Here is a 19,542-nt window from a genome sequence, read left to right as displayed (position 1 = left end):
CTGAGAGAGTCATACAAGGAATCTCTGAGTTTTATTTGAAAATCTGCAAAAACTCCAGAGCTATAGCTGATCAAAGAAAAGAGACATGGCACTTTACTAGACCGTGACAGAAGTGACAGTTACAAGTCCCATGGTGAAAGGTAAAATGAGTAAGTTTTAAGTCTTGACAGTTTACTCTAACTCAGAGATAAGACCTCATTTGAAAGCATGTGTACCGTCAACTTTTAAAGGCAATACAACAACTTTTGATTCATCACTGAGATTATCCTTGCTCAGGGACGAGCAAGAGGTAAGCTTGGGGAAGTTTGTTGACGGTCCTTAAGTATCAAATTTAATTATCAAAATAAATAAAGAAAAGGATCCAAATGCAACCAACATCCAGACTTAGGGTTTTATCTGACAAAATTCCACGAGTTTTGGTGTTTGTCTATTTCTGCAGGGGGTTATCAGGAATTATGGAAGAAAGGCCCACACTTCGGGTTTACATAGAGATATTAACGTGCCACGCAATTATCTAACATCTAGAAGAGTTCAGAAGCCACGGGAACGAACGGGAGACCAGACGGGCTCGGGGGCAGGGCGCCCGCCCTCCCCCCTTGGGCGCCCGCCCTAGCCTCAAGGCCAATCAGATTCAACTTCGCGGATCATGCTCCACCGACCTAAAGGATCAAGGAAAACCGTGCGATTAATGTCGGTTTGATCCAACGGCCCACATTCACTTGGAAGGACTATATAAGCAGACCCCCTGGCCTCTGGAGAAGAGGACCCCTATCCCTCTGAACCCTAATTCATTATTCATCTTGGGAGAAGAAGCCTGTGATCAAGCCCTAGAGCCACCACATCAAATAGACCTATAGTTTAGTATAGCTACATAGGATTAGAACTAGAAGGAGTCAATCTTTAGATTGGTTTCCGGATCTGTCAAGAGAATTCTTGGTAATTCCTCTATTGTTCTTCAATTGTTCATCTTTGTTCTTCAATATTATGAATATGACTTTGTTCTACTTCAATATATTGACTATGACTATGCTCTACTTGTTTATATTTGCAATTATATTGTTCTTAGTTTATCATAGTTATATGCTTGGCTTAGTTAGATTGGAATTATATACATGTTTAGGATCGTATAGCGTTTATCCATGTGTACAGTGGGTAAATGATAAGTATTGTGTAGGCGTGGTGCCTATACCGTATTTATCTGCGATTGTACCCTATATGCCAGATCGCGGGATAGTTCGTGGTAGTGACAGCTCCATTGATTCTTATATAGTCCCCCTCTCGTGTATAGGCTGGCAGAGCAACATTATTACAGGGGAGTGATTGTTATGTTTCTCATATTCCTTGATAATTTCACTATGCATGAGCGTAGTCCTGTCTCGCAATGATTCACTTCAAGAATCCTGGGCTTCTGTGACAATCAGAATATGACGATCAGAGCCAGTTTCCTGTCACTGTCTGTCTATAGTGACAAACTAGTTGTCGTCACAGAAGAAGGTGGGTCACTAAATAGCTTTTGTGACCACCAGATGACATCGTCATTGATACAATGACAATAGTTCTCTTGTCATAGATATAGTGACAGGACAAAATCGTCACAAGTATTGAACATAAAATATATAGTGACATGGCCCATGTGACGTGTTAAATGACGTGGCAAGTGACGTTGCAATCCACACTAGGCCCACATAGCATGGGCTTTTTTATTTTCATTTACGATCAGCCCAAATCGCACAAATATTTTCGGTCCAACTACAAATTGACATTTCTTTTTTTAATACAGCCCAAAATTACAATTCTAGCCCATATTGTGGGCTGGCACAGTTAAAATTTAGTCACACATTATAAACCACATAACCAATCATATATAATTATTATATTATAATGTCGAGCCCATATACATCAAGTCAAATACATGACAATATGCTCATATTACAAAGTCACCAATTGTGGTACATTTGCATAAATAACAAACACCAAACCAGGCCAGGCTGCCATAAGATGCAAATAAGTAATAAATTTGGAAGTCAGGTCAAGCCACACATAGATCTCTTATTCCTTGCCTGCATCCAAGTTAGAAAACATACATCCATTAGAAAAAAGACTGCAAGAGAAGAAAGATATTTGGAACAGACGAAAAAACAATATTAAGCACACCTTATCTATGCCTTCTTTGGTCACATCAGCAACAAGCAGTACAGAAGTTTCTGTATATCTTTATTTCTCTCTGCCAAATGTGGCAAACTTTATATAGCATGTACCAAAGTAAAAAGATACTTGCATATACCATAACCCATTTTCTAGATACAAGCTACATGGCATTGAATATAAATTTAAGCAAGGGATTACCAAGTTGGAAAATGATTGCAACAACCTGTGCAATCTAAGGCTAGCAGCTAGCAACTGAAATTCATTTTGCATACTGCAAATCTAGTATTCATTTGAGATGCCACTGCCACCAGCCCACCACAGCCCATATAGACACTCACTAGTGAAGAGGCGCGCCAACGCGTGCACATACACAAGCACAAGAAAAATTGGGCACAAAGACAAAATATGGTGAGCAATATGGTACACAGATACACTCTGAAGATGTGTATATAACAAATGTGTTTTTGTGCCCCTAGACATTTTACAATCTCGTATTTATGCTCTGAAAAATAGAAAGAAACACTTGACTTGTTGTCACTTTTTTCTCATTATCTAGACTTCGGATCTAACCTGGATGGTAGAACAACGATGGCTATTCAAGTCTAGCCTGGATGAAGTTCAGTTTGTAGAGTTAAGAGTTCCACCTTTATCACTTCAACTGCAGCCATTCTTTTTTTGTAATCCCACCCTGTAGGAATAAACAAAATCTAATTAAGTGTGTAATGTTGAAGTTCTGGGCCTTCTGTTCTGATCATTACTTGGGTAATGATGTCATCAAAGAGACGTAAACCTGTTGAGGTAAGTGTGGACTGAAGTTGCTATCACAACAGCCTCAGTGTCACACTACTTGGTAGCCGAATCAGAGGAGACACCATCACCAGGACTTTTAGTGGCCGGTAATGATTCTCCTGTTAGCACAGACCACAATAAGAGGAGACAAAAAATGTGAGATCAAGACACCCAATAGGATGAAATAAAGTGTGAAAGTGACTGAATGTCAAAGATATAAAGGACCCCATTGCTCTACAATGGATCTTCGCGAAGGATCCGAGCATCTGCAGGAATGATATGTTTAAGTTTAATGCTGATTATATGTCCCCAGGCGGCCCAAGGGCCATCACGAAGTGCCTATTCACCAGTAACAAACATTAGTTCAGATTTGAAATATGCGTCATAAAGAATTCAAAATAGATATTCTAGAATTTTGTTCAGCAGTAATCATTTGTATGCACTTAAAATGATTATCTAGTAGGATTCTGTATGCACATAAGGATAGTTTTCCCTACAACATTAGAAATACTACTGTATTTTGGCTTCCTTATTGCTTATGCTGTCAAATTGCCGATTATACCTTTACGTACATGGTTACCAGATACCCATGGGGAAGCGAGAAGCAATGGCGCTAATCCATAGTTATCCTCCCAAAGTAATTTTGTAGTTTGTGTGGACAGTTTAGATAAACAATAGCACTGTTGATTTTTTTTATTGTGGCACTGTTATTTTTTGAACATGCAGAGCAAGCACTCAAATCTGCAAGGGTCTGAAGTATGAAGCAGTCTGTAAATGAAATGCTTATCCTATTATAATTACCTTCTTTTCTATCCTTGTGCAAGTAACTGGTCTGTGAATTAATTCCGAGCAGATCATATGAGGAAAGGAACATTGTTTGTAGCAGTAAACAAAACTAATATACACACAGATCAGGCTTGTGAAGGAATTCATACCTAAGAAGGTAATTATCCATCTGAACACAGCTAATATGGTTGAGCATGGCACCTTGACTTGCTTTGTTGGAAATGATGCACCCGAAGGTTACTATCCATCTGAATATACCTAATATGATTCGAACATAGAAGCATTACATCTGTTAGTTAATTTACAGATAGTCTTACACTTGTACTAAAACATCTCATGCCCTGGAAACAGCAATTGTTGAAGGGAAAAAATCGTACCAACAAAGTAACCAACAATCTACTCCAAGTGTTCAGTCAAACCAGAATAAAGGTACAGAAAAAATCTTGAAGGAAAAAGGAGTCAATTAAATCTTTCTTTTTACATGCTGTTATGAAAAGCTCAATATATCCTCTATTGGAAAAAGACAACTTACTCAGAACACATGAATAATGTTCAAAACAACATGCTGCTAATAAAAATTAAAGAAAAAAAGCAATACCTCAACAGGGAAATCCTGGCCGCATCTACAAAAGGCACCTCAGATTGCGACGCCCGGCCAGCAAAGCCCGTCGGAGGAACCAGTAGACGCCGAATCAGATCGACACTTTCGACCGACCAACCATCCTTTGCACAGGCAGCCACCATGGTGAAGTAGTGGCAGTCCAACAGAAGACGTCGTTGGATCTACCGGCCTTGGTCGGATCGAGGACAGGCGACCCTCTCCGCAACGCCCTCGGCTGGATCAAGGACAGACGACCCTCCTCCACCATGTTCCCCTTCCACACCATCTTCCCCTATAACCACAGGGGGGTCAGCACTAGAACGAATGCTTGGAAATGCAGATGCGTGATGTAGTACACTACCTTGGAATTGAGGCGTGGTCAGATCTGAGCTCACATTCTCAACTGGTGGCAGACGGCAGCACCACTACCGAGTCCTCACCACCATACCTACCTAGGACACTGGAGCCGTGCGTCAACACCTCAGATGGCCAAGGCCGCAGCGCCACCCCTGTCGACCTAGGCCATGCCACTCGAGAGAAGGCCGCGGCGTCTGGTGAGGAGGGAGGGGCGGCCTCTAGGGTTTCTGCTGGGAGGACGGAGGGATGCTATTTTTATACAGCGTGAGAGTATTGCTTGCCGTCCGATTGCAAATCAACGGCCATAAGATCATGGGCCAAACGCAATTGGGCCGACCTCTCATTATATTGTTGGGTTGTTTGTTTTTTAATTTTTTTGTAGAAATAGATTTAATTAGTTCTAAAATACAAAACATAATATATGATCCTTATACAAATCACAAATTTTACATGAATTTACCCCTTTTGTTAAAATCATTTGAATTTTTTATGGGATCATTATACACTAAAATCACGTTGACATGCAAGTATGTAGATTTTTCTAAACAATTTTAGATATTATCACATTTATTCTATGGTAATTCAACAGATAATTATAATAATAACTAAATTTAGTCAGAAAATTCTTGAAATCAACATAAAAATATATTTTGAGTCCTTTATTTTTCATTTGAGGTCTTTTATTGGCTAGTTTGACCTAGTTTGACCACTCAAATTTTGAAATTTCAATTTTTCACGGCTATGCGCACGTTTTCGGGACCCTAGACGGCCCCAACTCAAAAAGTCATGAATAGCAAGTTTGTTCAACTCATCAAGATCTACGTTTGATACATTGGACAATTTTTCATTTGACAAAGCGTTACGAAAGTGCAGTTCTAAATCCACAAGTCCCGCATATAGTTCATAAAGTCTATGTGTGATTCAAGACTGTGGCTAGAGTTTACAAACACTTTTTCAAATCCAAAAATGTCCTATGTATGAAATGTGTACCTTGATGAGCTCTAACTACCTTGTATTCAAAAGATTTTCATTTGAGGTCATTTAGTGTCTTGTTTGACCAGGTTTGACCAAGTCACGCCTTGGATTTTCGAAAAATGTGACTAGAGTTTACTAGATCTTTTTCAAATACAAAAATGTACTATGTATCAAAGGTAGACCTTGGTGAGGTCTAACTCCTTTGTATTCAAAAGTTTTTTATTTGAGGTCTTTTATTGGCTAGTTTGACCTAGTTTGACCAAGTCAAACATTGGTTTTTTCAGAAAAAACACTTTGACCGGACCTTAGATGGTCCCAGCTACAAAAGTCATGAATACAAAGTTTGTCCAGATCATCAAGACACACATTTGGTGTAATGGTCAACTTTTCATCTGAGAGGATTTGGACCACTCAAATTTTGAAATTTCAAATTTTCAGAGCTATACTCACGTTTTCGAGACCCTAGACGGCCCCAACTCGAAAAGTCATGAATAGCAAGTTTGTTCCACTCATCAAGATCTACATTTGATACATAGGACATTTTTGCATTTGACAAAGCGTTATGAAAGTGCAGTTTTAAATCCACAGGTTCCGCATATAGTTTCATAAAGTCTATGTGTGATTCAAGACTGTGGCTAGAGTTTACAAATACTTTCTCAAATGCAAAAATATCCTATGTATGGAATGTGTATCTTGATGAGCTCTAACTACCTTGTATTCAAAAGATTTTCATTTGAGGTCATTTAGTGTCTTGTTTGACCAGGTTTGACCAAGTCACGCCTTGGGTTTTTGAAAAATATGACTAGAGTTTTCTAGAACTTTTCTAAATGCAAAATTGTACTATGTATCAAAGGTAGACCTTGGTGAGGTCTAACTCCTTTGTATTCAGAAGTTTTTTAGGTCTTTTATTGGCTAGTTTGACCTAGTTTGACTAAGTCAAACATTGGATTTTTCAGAAAAAATACTTTGACCGGACCCTAGATGGCCCCAGCTACAAAAGTCATGAATAAACAAAAAATACATATTGAAAAACCTATTAAATGAATAAACAAAACAAAAGCCAAAACTAAAAAGAAAATTGGGGGTATGGATCTCCAGCCGGTGGCGTCTATCGTGGAGAAAGGGATACGATTTTGGCCGGCGCAGAGTCCCGCAGAAGGGCGTGGACTGTAGCCAGCAGCTGACCTGCAGCCTGATGCGTGCGAATGTGGTCAGCACACTGAGATGCCAAGTTTCGGATCTCTTTTTGCCAGCATCCAAGCTCCAGAATACAAAAACTGTCGAACACTCCCCTCTTATAGAAAAAGGGATTGGTCTTCAGTGGCTATCGCAGTTGGCTTAGGATGAAAACGTCGCAGGTCCCAGGTTCAAACCCTGTGGCTGCCGACATTTTGTTGTTTTTTTTTTATTTTTTTATCCAATCATATATGGGGCTATAACTATGGTGTTTTTTTTTGAATTTTTTTCATCCAATCCTACATGGGGCTCTAACTAGGGCATACGGTAGTGTGCACCAATGACTAAATAGGATAACGTAATATTTTAAAAATAATTATAATAGATTTATATTTATAATGATCAATTATTGTTACAATCTATCATCACAAATACCAATATTTTGGTGCTTTCTTTTAAAATTTTCTTCCTCCAATCCTACGTGGGACTAGGAGTTAACTAGGACGGAAATAATTCACCTAGGACATATGATAGTGTGCACCAATGGCCATGTGGGATAACAAGATATTTTAAAAATAATTATAATAGATTTATATTTTATGACAACTAACTATTGTCACAATCTATCGTCATAAATCCCATGCAGCTAGATGCTATGACGTTGTTTATGACGAAGACACAGTTTGGTCATAAACTTTTGTCATCCACTAAACAGTCGTCATAAACAGCCTGTGTTTATGACAGATAGGTGTTCTGTCATCTGGTAATCGTCATAGAAGCCCAGATTTCTTGTAGTGTATTGCCAAGTATAATTGCACTAACTATGGTATGCTAGACTTTATAGTTAAGAATAACTTAGGAAATATTCTTGTAGTTCGTCCTAATTCCATGCTAATGACTTGCTAGAATATCTATTAGGTGCTTATCATTATTATATGTGGCTAAGTTATGCTGATCAGATTAATTATCTTTGTCACCATTCATACTTTATCTATCTTTTATGTAACATTTATTCCTGTATGAAAGAGATAGATAAATGCTCTCAATTATACATGCAATGATAGATACTCAATCTATATTCCATTCCATAATCAACATTGATGTTTAGCAATCCCTTCCCAATGGTAAAAATATAAATAATGATACCTAGAATACTTCCCGGTTAAAATGCTACATCGGTATTAATCTGTGCGCTTGCAGATCTCATTTATTATTTATTCAGAAGAGCAATTGCATATTTCAATACCGCGTCTCTCATGTCATGCTGGAGATGACAACTTGGCTTAAGTGGCACGAGGGATAGGTTTGGCATTTTTGGCGCCGTTATCAGAATTAGAAAACTAAGTCTATTTTTGGTAGTGACGTTAAGAATGCCCAACACTTAACACTACAGATGTGAAGTGGACCTTCACGCTACAAAGGAGACAGTTTCCGGTATGAATATGCTATGCTATGACAATAAATAAGAGCCAGGGGCAGACCCTTTCAAGGGTTGGCCTTTACCTAAAAAACCTGTGTTTACACATGGCCAACTCTATGTGGCTGTTTCACGGTCGACTTCTAGAGGTGGCCTGAGAATTTTGATTGAAAATACTAATGGTTCATGTGGCTCAGAGACTCGAAATGTTGTGTATCGAGAGGTCCTTGATGCCGCTTATGCGGCGTCAGCCTAAAACTTTTGGGATGTGTTAGATTTTGGGCCTTGTTGTATATACGTGCTTTTGAAAATGTTGGCTTGCCACCTACATCTCTTATTTTGTGTTGGTTGTATTGGTTCACATGATGTGTATGATGCCTTTTAGACCAAGGTTCCCCTCTTTTGATCTAATCTTAATCTCGCGTATGAAACTTATTGTGACGTGACTGTTGTACTAATTCTACATCTCATTCTGTGCTTGTAGATGGGAGATAGGCTGATTCCTGGCCTTATGCCTGGAAACTGCAGTGAGACTATATGTGTGCGTGCCTCTAGGTTCCGGAACTTCTATGATCCACATGATGAATCAAAGTTGCTGCACAATGACCTGGTTTTGATTGATGAGGAGGTATGTTTTGTCACTTGTCTTCCTGTGCTCACAACATGTATGCTGATTATAAGATTATGTATATTGATGATAAGTTGTAAGATCCTTAGTTTTTACCATAGCTGCATAGTTTTTTTTTTACTATGGAACGTAGCTGTAAAATATAAAGTTACATGACATGCTGATCTCCACTTATTTTATGCAGGGAAACTGCATGCATGCACAGATTTACCCACCAGACCATGAGCAATTCAAGCCTTTGATAAAGGAAGGCTGTGTGTACAACCTGTCATACTTTCGGGTCAGGAAATCTGGATAGTACAAGCCAGTTGATAATGATCACATGATCAATTTTACAAGGTGGACTTCTATGGAGGAGGTCATTGACATCCCACCAGCTTTTCCTATGTATACCTATTCCCTTACTCCAATGTATCAGCTACCACAGCGTGTTGAGGTCAACAAATTCTTCACAGGTATACCTCTATATGCATAGAGATTGTGGTCTTAGCAAACCTACACAAAAAGCTTATGTGTGGTTATTCACCTATGCAGATGTCATTGGTGTAGTCACTACGCTCTCGAATGTTTCATCGATGCGGAGCAGAACACGCCAAAATGAAGTGCTAAAGAGGACGGTCACTATTTGTGATGCAAGGTCGGTCGCCCAAAAATATTACTCATTAACTCTTTAATGGATCCTTGTATATTATGATCGTATACACTATACTATGTATGGCTTCTTAATTCATGAACCATGGATGACAATGGTGCTTCACTGGATATTATCCTTTGGGGTGAGTGAGCAACTGTGTTCCCAGCTGAACAGGTCCATAGAGATGGAGAGGCCACCCCACAGACCGTGATATTTGTTGGGACTCTTGTGAAGTGCTTTGCAGGTATGTCTATTGTGTTACTATGTGATTGTTGCTATGAATCTACACCTAAATCCACCACTTGTTTCAGATGTAGTGTCATTGTCTGGGGGATCGTCATGCAAGTGGTACATAAATCTTGAAGTGCCTGAGGCAAAGGCCCTTGCAGCAAGGTGACATGCTCATCTAGATATTTATCAATTACATCTGCCATCGCCCTCTAAACCTGATCTAAATAAGAACAATGTCTCTAGCCCCACTCTAAACTATCATAATCTTGATGAACAGTGTGGCAGACATCTATCAACCAGTCAAATGGGATCAGCATATGGCTTCCAGTGAGCCTGTGGCTTTTGCTGCTGCTGAACATAAAAAGGTCCCCGACATCAAGATGCTCCATCCATTCAAGTACAAGGTCATATATTTATTCTTTCGTCTCATTTGTCTATGCTAATTCATAGCCTAATTAACATAAATTTCAAAATACGTCTCTACAGAAGACAAAGTGGCTGGTTACAGTGACAGTACTGAAGATTGATAAATCATGGTGGTATAATGCATGCAAGAAGTCTCTCAAGACAGCAAAACCTTTTCGTGACTCTTTCAAATGCACTGAGCCTAGGTGCGGAACTGTTGGTGTGCCTATCCCAAAGTCAGGCAAATGCTTCTACCTTTGTCTACGACTTGTTAATGGATGGCTTGTACCATAGGTAGAAAAGTTTTTGCTAATTGATCCTGCCTTTGCTCATAGGTACAAGTTGTGCATAGTTGCTGGAGATGAGACAGGTGAAACTGAGTTTGTCATTTTCGGACGGATTGCACAGCGTCTCACCAGAAAACCAGTTGATACTCTGATCGCAGATAATCCAACTGGTTTCATTCCAGATGAGGTCACAAAGCTACTGGAAAAGGTGTTTGTGTGGAATGTCACCTTCATAGAAAACACAATTACTACTGCGATTGTCTCTTTTCAAGTCAATACTATCGTGGCTCAACTAGATGGTGACAATGCTCTTTCAGTGACGCCAACAGGGTCACAGTCATCATCTCTCATGCTCTCTAAGGATGCTAGCAGTAGCATGCAGAAAACTCCTCAGAAAAGTTTCACCAGTGTTCTACCTTTGCCACCAGCTACCTCAGAAGCTAGCCATGCATCCAGTGACACACCAATCAAAATGCCTTTGTTGATCCCTGGAGCACCAGCTACACCGGACAGTTGCAAGGCCACTGCTGAGGATGAGGTAGGTTGTGCATGTTCATTTCAATACATGTTTTCTTGTGTATCTATCCAAAGTTGGCTTGTTACACAACTCTACCATATGTGTAGAATGCTATACATGATGGCAACATACTTGCTTTAACTTCAGGGATGGCTACTCCAAATCCTACTGATGCTCCAACAACTCGTCTTGTTTCACCTATGCCTAAGGTAGAAACCGCACCCGTTCATCCATGCCTTTCAAGCCTACCTGTTTACTAGGTTATAACATCTGTGGATTCTTGGATTGTGCAGGCTGTTGATGGTTCTAGCATTAACAAAGATAGTCTTGACAATTCTGAAATCAAGACACAGAAAAGTGTGAATAAGAAAAGGTTAGCACTACTGAAAACTAATATTTTATATATTTGCATGCCTATCGCATGGTGTCCTTACACTTATGCATGTGGTTGTTTACTTCTAGGACCCGCCCATCACCCAAAAGGACTGCAAAGAAACTTTTCTCGGATCAAGATACCATGGATGACTATAGAGCCTAGGTACATCCTTCCTTTTTCTATATGGTTTTGTGATTACATTTTCTTTCTAGGCTTTGTTTTCAACTGTTGCTACTCCTTCCATGTGTATATGATTTTCTTGGTCAATGAAAATAAATAATCAGAGTATCTATGGGAAAGATTGTTAATACATAGTGTTCCTTTCATGCTGGTATTTTCATATTTACATGGCGTGTGCCACTTGTGATAGGAAGATTTTCTTACTTCTCTTTATGGCTTTACACATCATGCCTCACGGTCTCTCCTGTTTTTACAGTGCAGCGACTGAGGATAACTAATCAGCAAAGGAAGGTCAAGGTGCTTTTGCACCTACCAGTAGCAGCGAAGTGCTCATTAGCGTGTATTTGAAACCTCGCTTGCAACTGATGTTCACTGCTCTTTTAGTTTCTCTATAGCTTTATATATCTGCTCTAACGATCACCCATGTATTTGGATCAGCATTCTAAGGTACCGGACTATAGTGTTCGGTAGCCGTGAATTCCGATCAAGAACTGTAATGGACCAGTATGTAATGTATTGCCGGATAGAACTCTAATGGCTACGGCAGCCATGCATATAGTGAAGGATTGTGTAATCTGTTGCTGAATAGAACCATAACAGCTGCGATGGCTATGCAACTCATGTTTGTGAATGCTCTATCTCTGCTAGATTACTCTATTGCTGATTCTATTTTATATCTTATCCATATATTTCTTTTCATAAATTGTTTTCCTTAAATCATTGTAGGGTGCCCGAAGGGCGCCTGATGTTCTAGTAAATTTCTAAAATAGGTCTGTCACATAAATGGCATAGAGAACAGGTCAGTGCTTTGTGTAGCTCTGAAGGCCTTCTATTTTCTACAAAGAAAAAACATATGATTACTAAGTTAAAATGAGCAAAGATTTTCTTAAAGATGCATGGATGTGCAGCTGTACCAATTTTTGCCCGTGTCATTAAGCAATAACCATGTGGAAATAAGATTTTAGTGCACTACTGATGTTGGAAGTTAAATTGTAGTTTTCTTTGCTGCATTCCAATTAGAACTAGGGATAGTACTTGCCATTCCACCTAAGGAGATCCATGCCTCACCATTCCATCATGTATCGTGCATCCTGTTACTTATCTAGCTATCTGAAGTTTTGCTTTAGAAATAGTTTGCAATTCCAAACCCCGACTGCGCACCACCCTGCTGTCTCTTCCTTGATGTGAGGTGAGATATTTCTTTCATCACCATGCAGCTACGCTTGTTTGCCTTTTTTTTCTTTCTATTTTTCACATGCTAATTTGCTCCTGCACTAAATGAATCTCATAAAAATGGAAGATATTATAATCATGTCTTGGAGCAATGCCATAAATGCATAAACATGCCTAACAAAATCTACATCAAATTTTAGCTATCCTTTTCTTTAAAGAAAAGCAAGAAATTTTCTTTAAACGGAAGAAAGAAAGAAAGGCAACAATGAATTTACTAATTAGACTAATCAGTGATTGGAACTGTCCACAGGGATTATCAAGAAAGAAAAAGCTTGCTTAATTTCAAGAACTTTGCTATTTGGATTAAGTGTCACTTCAATATTGATATTTAATCTGTGTGTTTTTAGTATAAAAATTTAGTTCTCCCGTAGCAACACACGGGCACGCTACCTAGTAGTTATTACAACTAGAGTCGAAAAGTAGCGGAAGCAAAGTAATTTTGAAACTAACAATGCCCTTATTTCAAATACATGCCAGTATCCAGGTCAACTCCAACAAAAGCAGTAAAGATGAGGTAACTAAGAAAGATTCTGCCCATGATCTCACCCCTCCACTATGGTAGGAGTCATTGTCGACGAAAGCTGGTCGGCAGTCTACCTTGGGGTATACCCACGGTAGTAGTTTATCGGTAGACGGTGCGCAAACTACGAACTCGATGGTGACGCAAGATACGGACAAGCTTTTTATCCAGGTTCGGCCGCCGGGTTGGCGTAATACCTACGTCCTGCGTCTGGTTGTATTGATTTGTGTTGAGAGAATATGATGTCCTAAGGGGGGTCCCTTGCCTCTCCATATATAGTCCGGAGGGCAGGGTAACACATCTGGAAGCTAATCCTAGTCGGTCACAATTACCATAGATAGTTCGATATCAATTCCTATTCTAACCGACTAGAATCCTGCTTGATCTTCACGTCTTGTTTCCTTGCGCGAAACTCCAGGCTGTCGGATCAAACCTTGAGCTTGTCTCGTAATGGCCAAACCCCCTGGCCCAAATCTGGCCGTAAGGGTATAGGGGTTTATACCCCCACAGCTAGTCCCCGAGCACCATGTATTGTGAAGTAACACGCCGTCTTGAGCTTCTTCGACCAGTGAAGCTTGACGTCTTCAATCAACACGAAAGTTGCCCAAGCAATTGCAACGGTATTTTGACCAAATCTAAAGATATTTGATCAAAATCTTCATCGAAGAAGCCAATTGTTCGAAGAATGCATGGTGCTCTTGAGAAAAAATATTTCTTTTCCGGTGAAGTGTGCCCACTTTACTTTTATGAAAAGTATGGATCCTTAAAAAAGCGAGCATAGTCACCGCAAGGTGAAGTGTGCCCACTTAGTCCCCGAGCCTGGTAGTAGGTGACGTAGGCACGTGGTGCCAGGGTCAAAAGAAAATTCCCCAAAGGAGTTTTGAAACTGAGATGCATCGCCAGATGCATCGTGCCGATGTAGTCCCCGAGCTTGCTGGAAGGCGAAGTATGAGCCTTGTAGCAAGGTCTAAAAAATTAAAATTATCCAGTCCCCGAGCGTCTCATGCTTATTTACCATCGAATAGACTTATCAATTTAACGAACTGGTCAACCAGTCCCCGAGTGTACAATGCCCGGAGAACGGTACAGCCCGCTGATTCCCAAACTGATAGACTAGTCGACCAGTCCCCGAGCATCAACCGCTCGGTGGTCGGTGCAGTCCCAACAAATTTGACGACCAATCCCCGAGCACTAAGCGCTCGTCAGTCGGTGCATTCCTTGAAGTTCCGAGTTTGATGGACTGGGCGACCAGTCCCCAAGCATCAAGTGCTCGGTGGTCGGTGTAGTCCTTGAGGTTCTGAGTTGATGGACTGGGCGACCAGTCCCCGAGCATCAAGTGCTCGGTGGTCGGTGTAGTCCTTGAGGTTCCGAGTTGATGGACTGGGCGACCAGTCCCCGAGCATCAAGTGCTCGGTGGTCGGTGTAGTCCCCAGATTGTTGACTCTCTACCATTTTTGTCTGGTTGTTTGGATGAATTTTACCACTTAAAAGTTGACGTGACGAGACCTCCTGACGAGATGTCAGATGTCGGCATGAAAAGTTGCGCCCAGCAACTGTACAGCCGCCCTTTGCGTGTTTTGAGAAAAGGAAACCATCAATTTGTACGAAAAACTCCGCCGCATTAATTGTTGATAATGATTGAAAACCGAAGCGCCGCGTCCGCCGTATGGCCCGCCCACTTCCCAAGAATGCGGGAAGTGGGAGGGGTGGAGTTGCGATTTATAAAATCGTCACATTAACCCCGCATTGCTTACCCTGCCATTGCCTTCGAGCTTTCCACTCTTGCCTCCTTCAATCCCCTACACCTTCCAAACTCAAAATCGCTCCCACACCTCCAATGGCGAAGAGCGACTCTAAGAAGAGGGCCGAGCTGATGGCCAAGGAGTGGAAGAAGTCCCGCAGCACCGCAAAGTCTCTCGGTGACCTCGTCGATATGGGGCTTCTGCACGGCCCGGAGCTCGGTGGCTGGAGAGCGCCGGAAGGAGAGAGCTTCCCCGACCCCCGTGCCAGTGAGATAGTGGTGTTTGAAGACTTTGTTAAGAGGGGTTTTGGGATTCATGTTCATCCCTTTCTTCAGGGTCTTCTTCTGTATTATGAGATCGGGATTTGCAATCTACACCCGAACTCAATCCTTCTTATTTCTACTTTTATCCATTTGTGCGAAGCCTATGTTGGCATAGAGCCGCACTTCGACCTCTTCCGCTATCTTTTTTGTTTAAGGAAGAAGGGAGCAGTTGGAGGCTCCAAGGTTGCAGGTGGAGTATACCTCAACCTTCGCGACGGGATGAAGAACCGCTACCTGCACTGTCCATGGAACACTTCCCTGACCGAATGGTACAGGAAGTGGTTCTATATCAGGGAGGAACTGGGTAGCTCCACGTTCTGCGACGTGGGATACATCCCTAAGAAGAGGGTAAGCTCGACCGACCGCCCGGAGTTCGACGGTCAAGTGGCGGACCTCATGAAGCTGATCGACTGGTCGCGCTTGGACGGGCTTGGCGTGGTCGGCAACTTCATTTGTCGTCGGGTGGTGCCCTGCCAGAAGAGGGTGCACTCGGCGTACGAGTACGCCGGAAGCCTGGACCCGACCAGGATGCGACCTGAAGTCTTGGAGAAGGCGGAGGTGCAGCAGCTATTGAATGAGCTGTTCAACTTCGCGGACGGGGGCTTCGTCCGTGGTAGTGATCGGGTGCAAGCCTTCAAGTTGGGGCGACCAGCACCTAAGGTATTTAACTGTTTATTTCTCCTTAGTATTTGCTATTGTCAGTTGCCAACTTGTATTTGCTACTTTTGCAGATCGGAGATGTTGACCGGTGTACAGTGTATGCGTCACTGGCACCCGGGATGGAGAACCCTGCGGGGGAAGATCCGCCGGAAGAGGACGCTGCTCGATGTACTCGGTACACCAGCAGTGAGGAGGAGCAAGCCCGCCCCGTCCCGACCACCGAGGAGAGAGTGGCGGGGAAAAGGCCAATGCCGGCGGATCCTTCGCCGGCGCCGACGCTACCGGCGGAGAGCAGCCAAGCGCCAAAGCGCCATCGGTTTGTTCGGATTACCGACGACGACGACGAGGAGGAGGCCGCACCGTCGCTGGTCCGAAGGCCTCATAGCCGTCCGGACACCATGCCGACCACTGCTGATCGGGTGGCCAACGACCCTCCTGCGCCTCGCGTCGCGGAGACGGGGGCACAGGTGCCGGCCGGCAGGGCTAGGAGGAGATTCACTGCGGCCCACCGCCGATTAGACCTGTAAGTGTTTGACTTACGTAGTTTGGCCTCTTCCTTTTTTTTTAAAAAAAATAGTACTTTGTTCCTTTAGCGCGGCGTCAGATGTGAACCCCGACCACCCCGCCAGACAGGGGGTGGTCGAGCCTACTTGCGCTACTGAGGACGCGGCGCCGCAGACCGAAGAGCAGCCCGCGGCTGTGGCCGTGCCTAAGAGCACCGAGGAGCTCCCAGCCGCGGCACGGACTACGGCGAGCGGCCCGACAAGGGTCGAGGAGGTTACGGGGATGCCTCCCCCGAGTAATGGCGTTGAAAGGGAGGGCAGAGCTCCGACCTCTCCCTCCGTCGAAGGGAGGGAGGTCCCAACGCCGCCCCGGGCAGGAGCCACTTCGACTGCAGGCTCCTCGGGCCTGGTCCAGGGGCCTGTAATGCCTGCGACCACCACCGGTGGCGACGCAGCGGGCGAGGGAACCCAGGCGGCCTCCGACGACGAGGTGGAAGAAATTGAAGGTCGTCCCCGTGATGGCCGCCAACACGTATATGTGTGGCGCCAACGCGGGGACCACTTTATCGGGCATGAGGAGCTCGCCGAGACAGAAGAGGCCGCAAGGGTGGAGCGCGCGGCCAAACGTCTCGTGGACGAAGTCAAGGTAAGTGATTCTTTGCACTGCTGTATATTTTGTGCGTTGTCTTGCTTGGTCGACATATATTCGTTTTGTAGGGCGCAATGAGAACGGCGAAGTACCGGAAACGGTGCTTCGACCAAATAGAAGGCATTGTGTCCGAGAACAAGCACTTGGCCGTGGAGGTGGATCGGCTTCGGTCAGAAGTTGGAGAAAAGGTATCCGAGATGAGCGCTCAGGAAGAGCACCGTCTCGAGCTTACCCGGCGCTTGGCCGATTAGTTTCGGCAGCGAGAAGGTTAGTCTCGCACTCCGAGGCAGCTGCTTGTAGCTGCGTTGGTTAACTCCGCTGACCAGAGGACTTATTCATGTAGGTTTGGAGGAGGAGGTCACACGCCTTCGACAGGAGAAAGAGTAGCTCAGCCAAGAGCTTGCCAGTGCGCTGGAGGCCGGGCGCCGAGCAGGGGAGGAGTTGGGTCGGAAGGACCGGGAGTTGTCTGGTAATACGCGCCGCCCCGTTATCTGCCGCTTATCGCTATTTTTGATATGTTGAAAATAACATCTTGCTTGACTTGCAGAGCTCAAGGTGAACGCCAAGAAGCACCTGGACGAGCTGGTCAGGGACCGGGACTCCTGGAAGGTCAATTGTTGTAAGATCTGGAAAGGAGTGTCCCCGGTCCTGGACTTGATCAGCCCAGAGCTCCCGGAGAGCCAGCCCCGCGCGCCGAAATTGACGCCAGTTGAAAAGGCGCAACGGGCATGGGACTGGCTTCAGCAGTTCGTGAAGGACGCTGGGGAGTTTGCTGGTGCGCACATCGTTAGCATGGTGCGCGCCCACTACCCCCTGGTCGATTTGACTAGGCTGGAGAAGGGGTACCCCAAGGAGGTCCGCCCGCAGGAGGCGGACGAGCTTCGGGGTGGTCTGCTGGACTTGTCGTCGACGGTGATCAGCGACATCAATCTATGCGGAGCGGCCACTCCCCCCGACCAGGCGGGTTCAGATAGGTCGGCCAGGGAGCTGTCGGGCGCGTCTATAGCGGGAGATGGGCGGTCGACGCCTGCGGTCTCGACCAGCCAGGCGCCGGTTTCCCCGACCCCTTCGTCCGGGCAGCAAGGCCAGGCGGGTGATCAGCCCGAGCAGTAGGCCAGTAGGATAGTCTGTAGGAGTAGACTAGTGTCCGCCCGTCAGGGTGTTTATTGTAAACTTTATATGTAAAGTTTGTAATAAAGTTTTGAATTTGTCATGACTACTATTTTGAGCGCTGTGAAGTTGTCTGAGTGACGTGTCACTGTATTTGATTCATGGTCGTTAAGATTTTCCGTCGCAGAGGATATTGTTGTTCTTCGCCGAAAGCTCTGCGTGTAAACAAAGTATAGCCAAAAAAAGAAAAACTTTTATTACTGCCAACTATAAGAGACTTACAAGCAAAAGTTACTAGAACTTATGGATAAAATCGGCGCAGTTTGTCTATGTGCCAAGAGTTAGGCACGCGTGTTCCGTCTGGATACGCCAATCTGTAGGATATAGGTCGTGTGACTTCGGCGACCACAAAGGGTCCCTCCCAGGGAGTGGATAGCTTGTGCATTCCTTCCTGGCTTGTTTTCCACCTGAGTACCACATCGCCGACCACGAAAGAACGGTCCTTGACGTTCCTGTTATGGTACCGCCTGACTGCCACAAGATACTTTGCTGTTCGGAGACAAAAATTTAGACGCTTTTCCTCCATGCAGTTGATTTCGAGTTCTCTGGCGCTGTCGGCTATTGACTGGTCGAAATTTTCAATCCTAGGAGAACTAAAGGTTATGTTAGACGGTAGGACTGCCTCGGCGCCGTAGACCATGAAGTAGGGTGACACTCCCGTGTTCCGACTAGTCTGGGTTCGGAGACCCCAGACCACAGCTGGTAATTCTTTCATCCATCGACCAGGTGCTCTGTCGTTCTCGGTGTACAGCCTTTTCTTGAGGGCGTCAATGATCATTCCGTTCGCACGCTCGACCTGACCATTTGCCCGTGGGTGTGCTACTGACACGTATTTTATGACTATGCCCCTGTCATCGCAGAAGTCCCAAAATGCGGTGCCAGTAAACTGAGTACCCAGGTCGGTGATTATGCTGTTCGGGATCCCGAATCTGTGTATGATTTGATTGAGGAATTCCACAGCCTTCTCGAAGGTCGCTTTTACCAGTGGCATGTATTCGATCCATTTTGAGAACTTGTCGATTAATACGAAGACGAACTTGAAGTTACCAGGGGCCGGTTTAAATGGACCGATCATGTCGAGTCCCCAGCAGGCAAAAGGCTAGGATGACAGGATAGTTTGAATCTCATGAGCAGGTACGTGGGTCCTTTTAGCGAAGAACTGGCACCCCTCACAGTGTCGGACCAGTTTTTCGGCGTCGTTGACCGCGGTTGGCCAATAAAATCCTGCTCGGAAA

At 43.9% G+C, this 19,542-nt stretch overlaps 1 protein-coding gene and 1 long non-coding RNA gene across 6 annotated transcripts in view; one reads left to right on the top strand and one right to left on the bottom strand.

Annotated features, from left to right (window-relative positions):
* On the bottom strand, nucleotides 1,843-4,922 carry LOC110429800. 5 transcript variants are annotated; one of them, XR_002446960.1, is made up of 7 exons: nucleotides 4,686-4,921; nucleotides 4,322-4,616; nucleotides 2,939-3,981; nucleotides 2,719-2,836; nucleotides 2,347-2,485; nucleotides 2,155-2,224; nucleotides 1,843-2,060 (listed from the first exon to the last, which is right to left on the bottom strand). It is a non-coding gene; the product is annotated as an uncharacterized LOC110429800 (long non-coding RNA). The 5 variants fall into 5 exon arrangements; XR_002446961.1 differs by having other exon boundaries at nucleotides 2,347-2,836; nucleotides 2,939-3,276; nucleotides 3,873-3,981; XR_002446962.1 differs by having other exon boundaries at nucleotides 2,347-2,836; nucleotides 2,907-3,981; nucleotides 4,686-4,922.
* The window catches only part of LOC110437559 (uncharacterized protein K02A2.6-like), a gene marked incomplete at its 3' end in the record, with an annotated part of 70,073 nt that continues 66,764 nt past the window's right edge, over nucleotides 16,234-19,542 (top strand). Inside the window, exons 1-2 of the mRNA XM_021466031.1 lie at nucleotides 16,234-16,508; nucleotides 16,579-16,762. Coding sequence (XP_021321706.1) covers nucleotides 16,234-16,508; nucleotides 16,579-16,762 — 459 coding nt within the window. The remainder of the gene's footprint in view (nucleotides 16,509-16,578; nucleotides 16,763-19,542) is intronic.

This window comes from Sorghum bicolor, chromosome 8 (genome assembly GCF_000003195.3).
Source record: "Sorghum bicolor cultivar BTx623 chromosome 8, Sorghum_bicolor_NCBIv3, whole genome shotgun sequence".
Taxonomy (NCBI): Eukaryota; Viridiplantae; Streptophyta; class Magnoliopsida; order Poales; family Poaceae; genus Sorghum; species Sorghum bicolor.
Note: the sequence above shows the minus strand (reverse complement) of the source record. Positions and strands in the feature narration are given on the sequence as shown.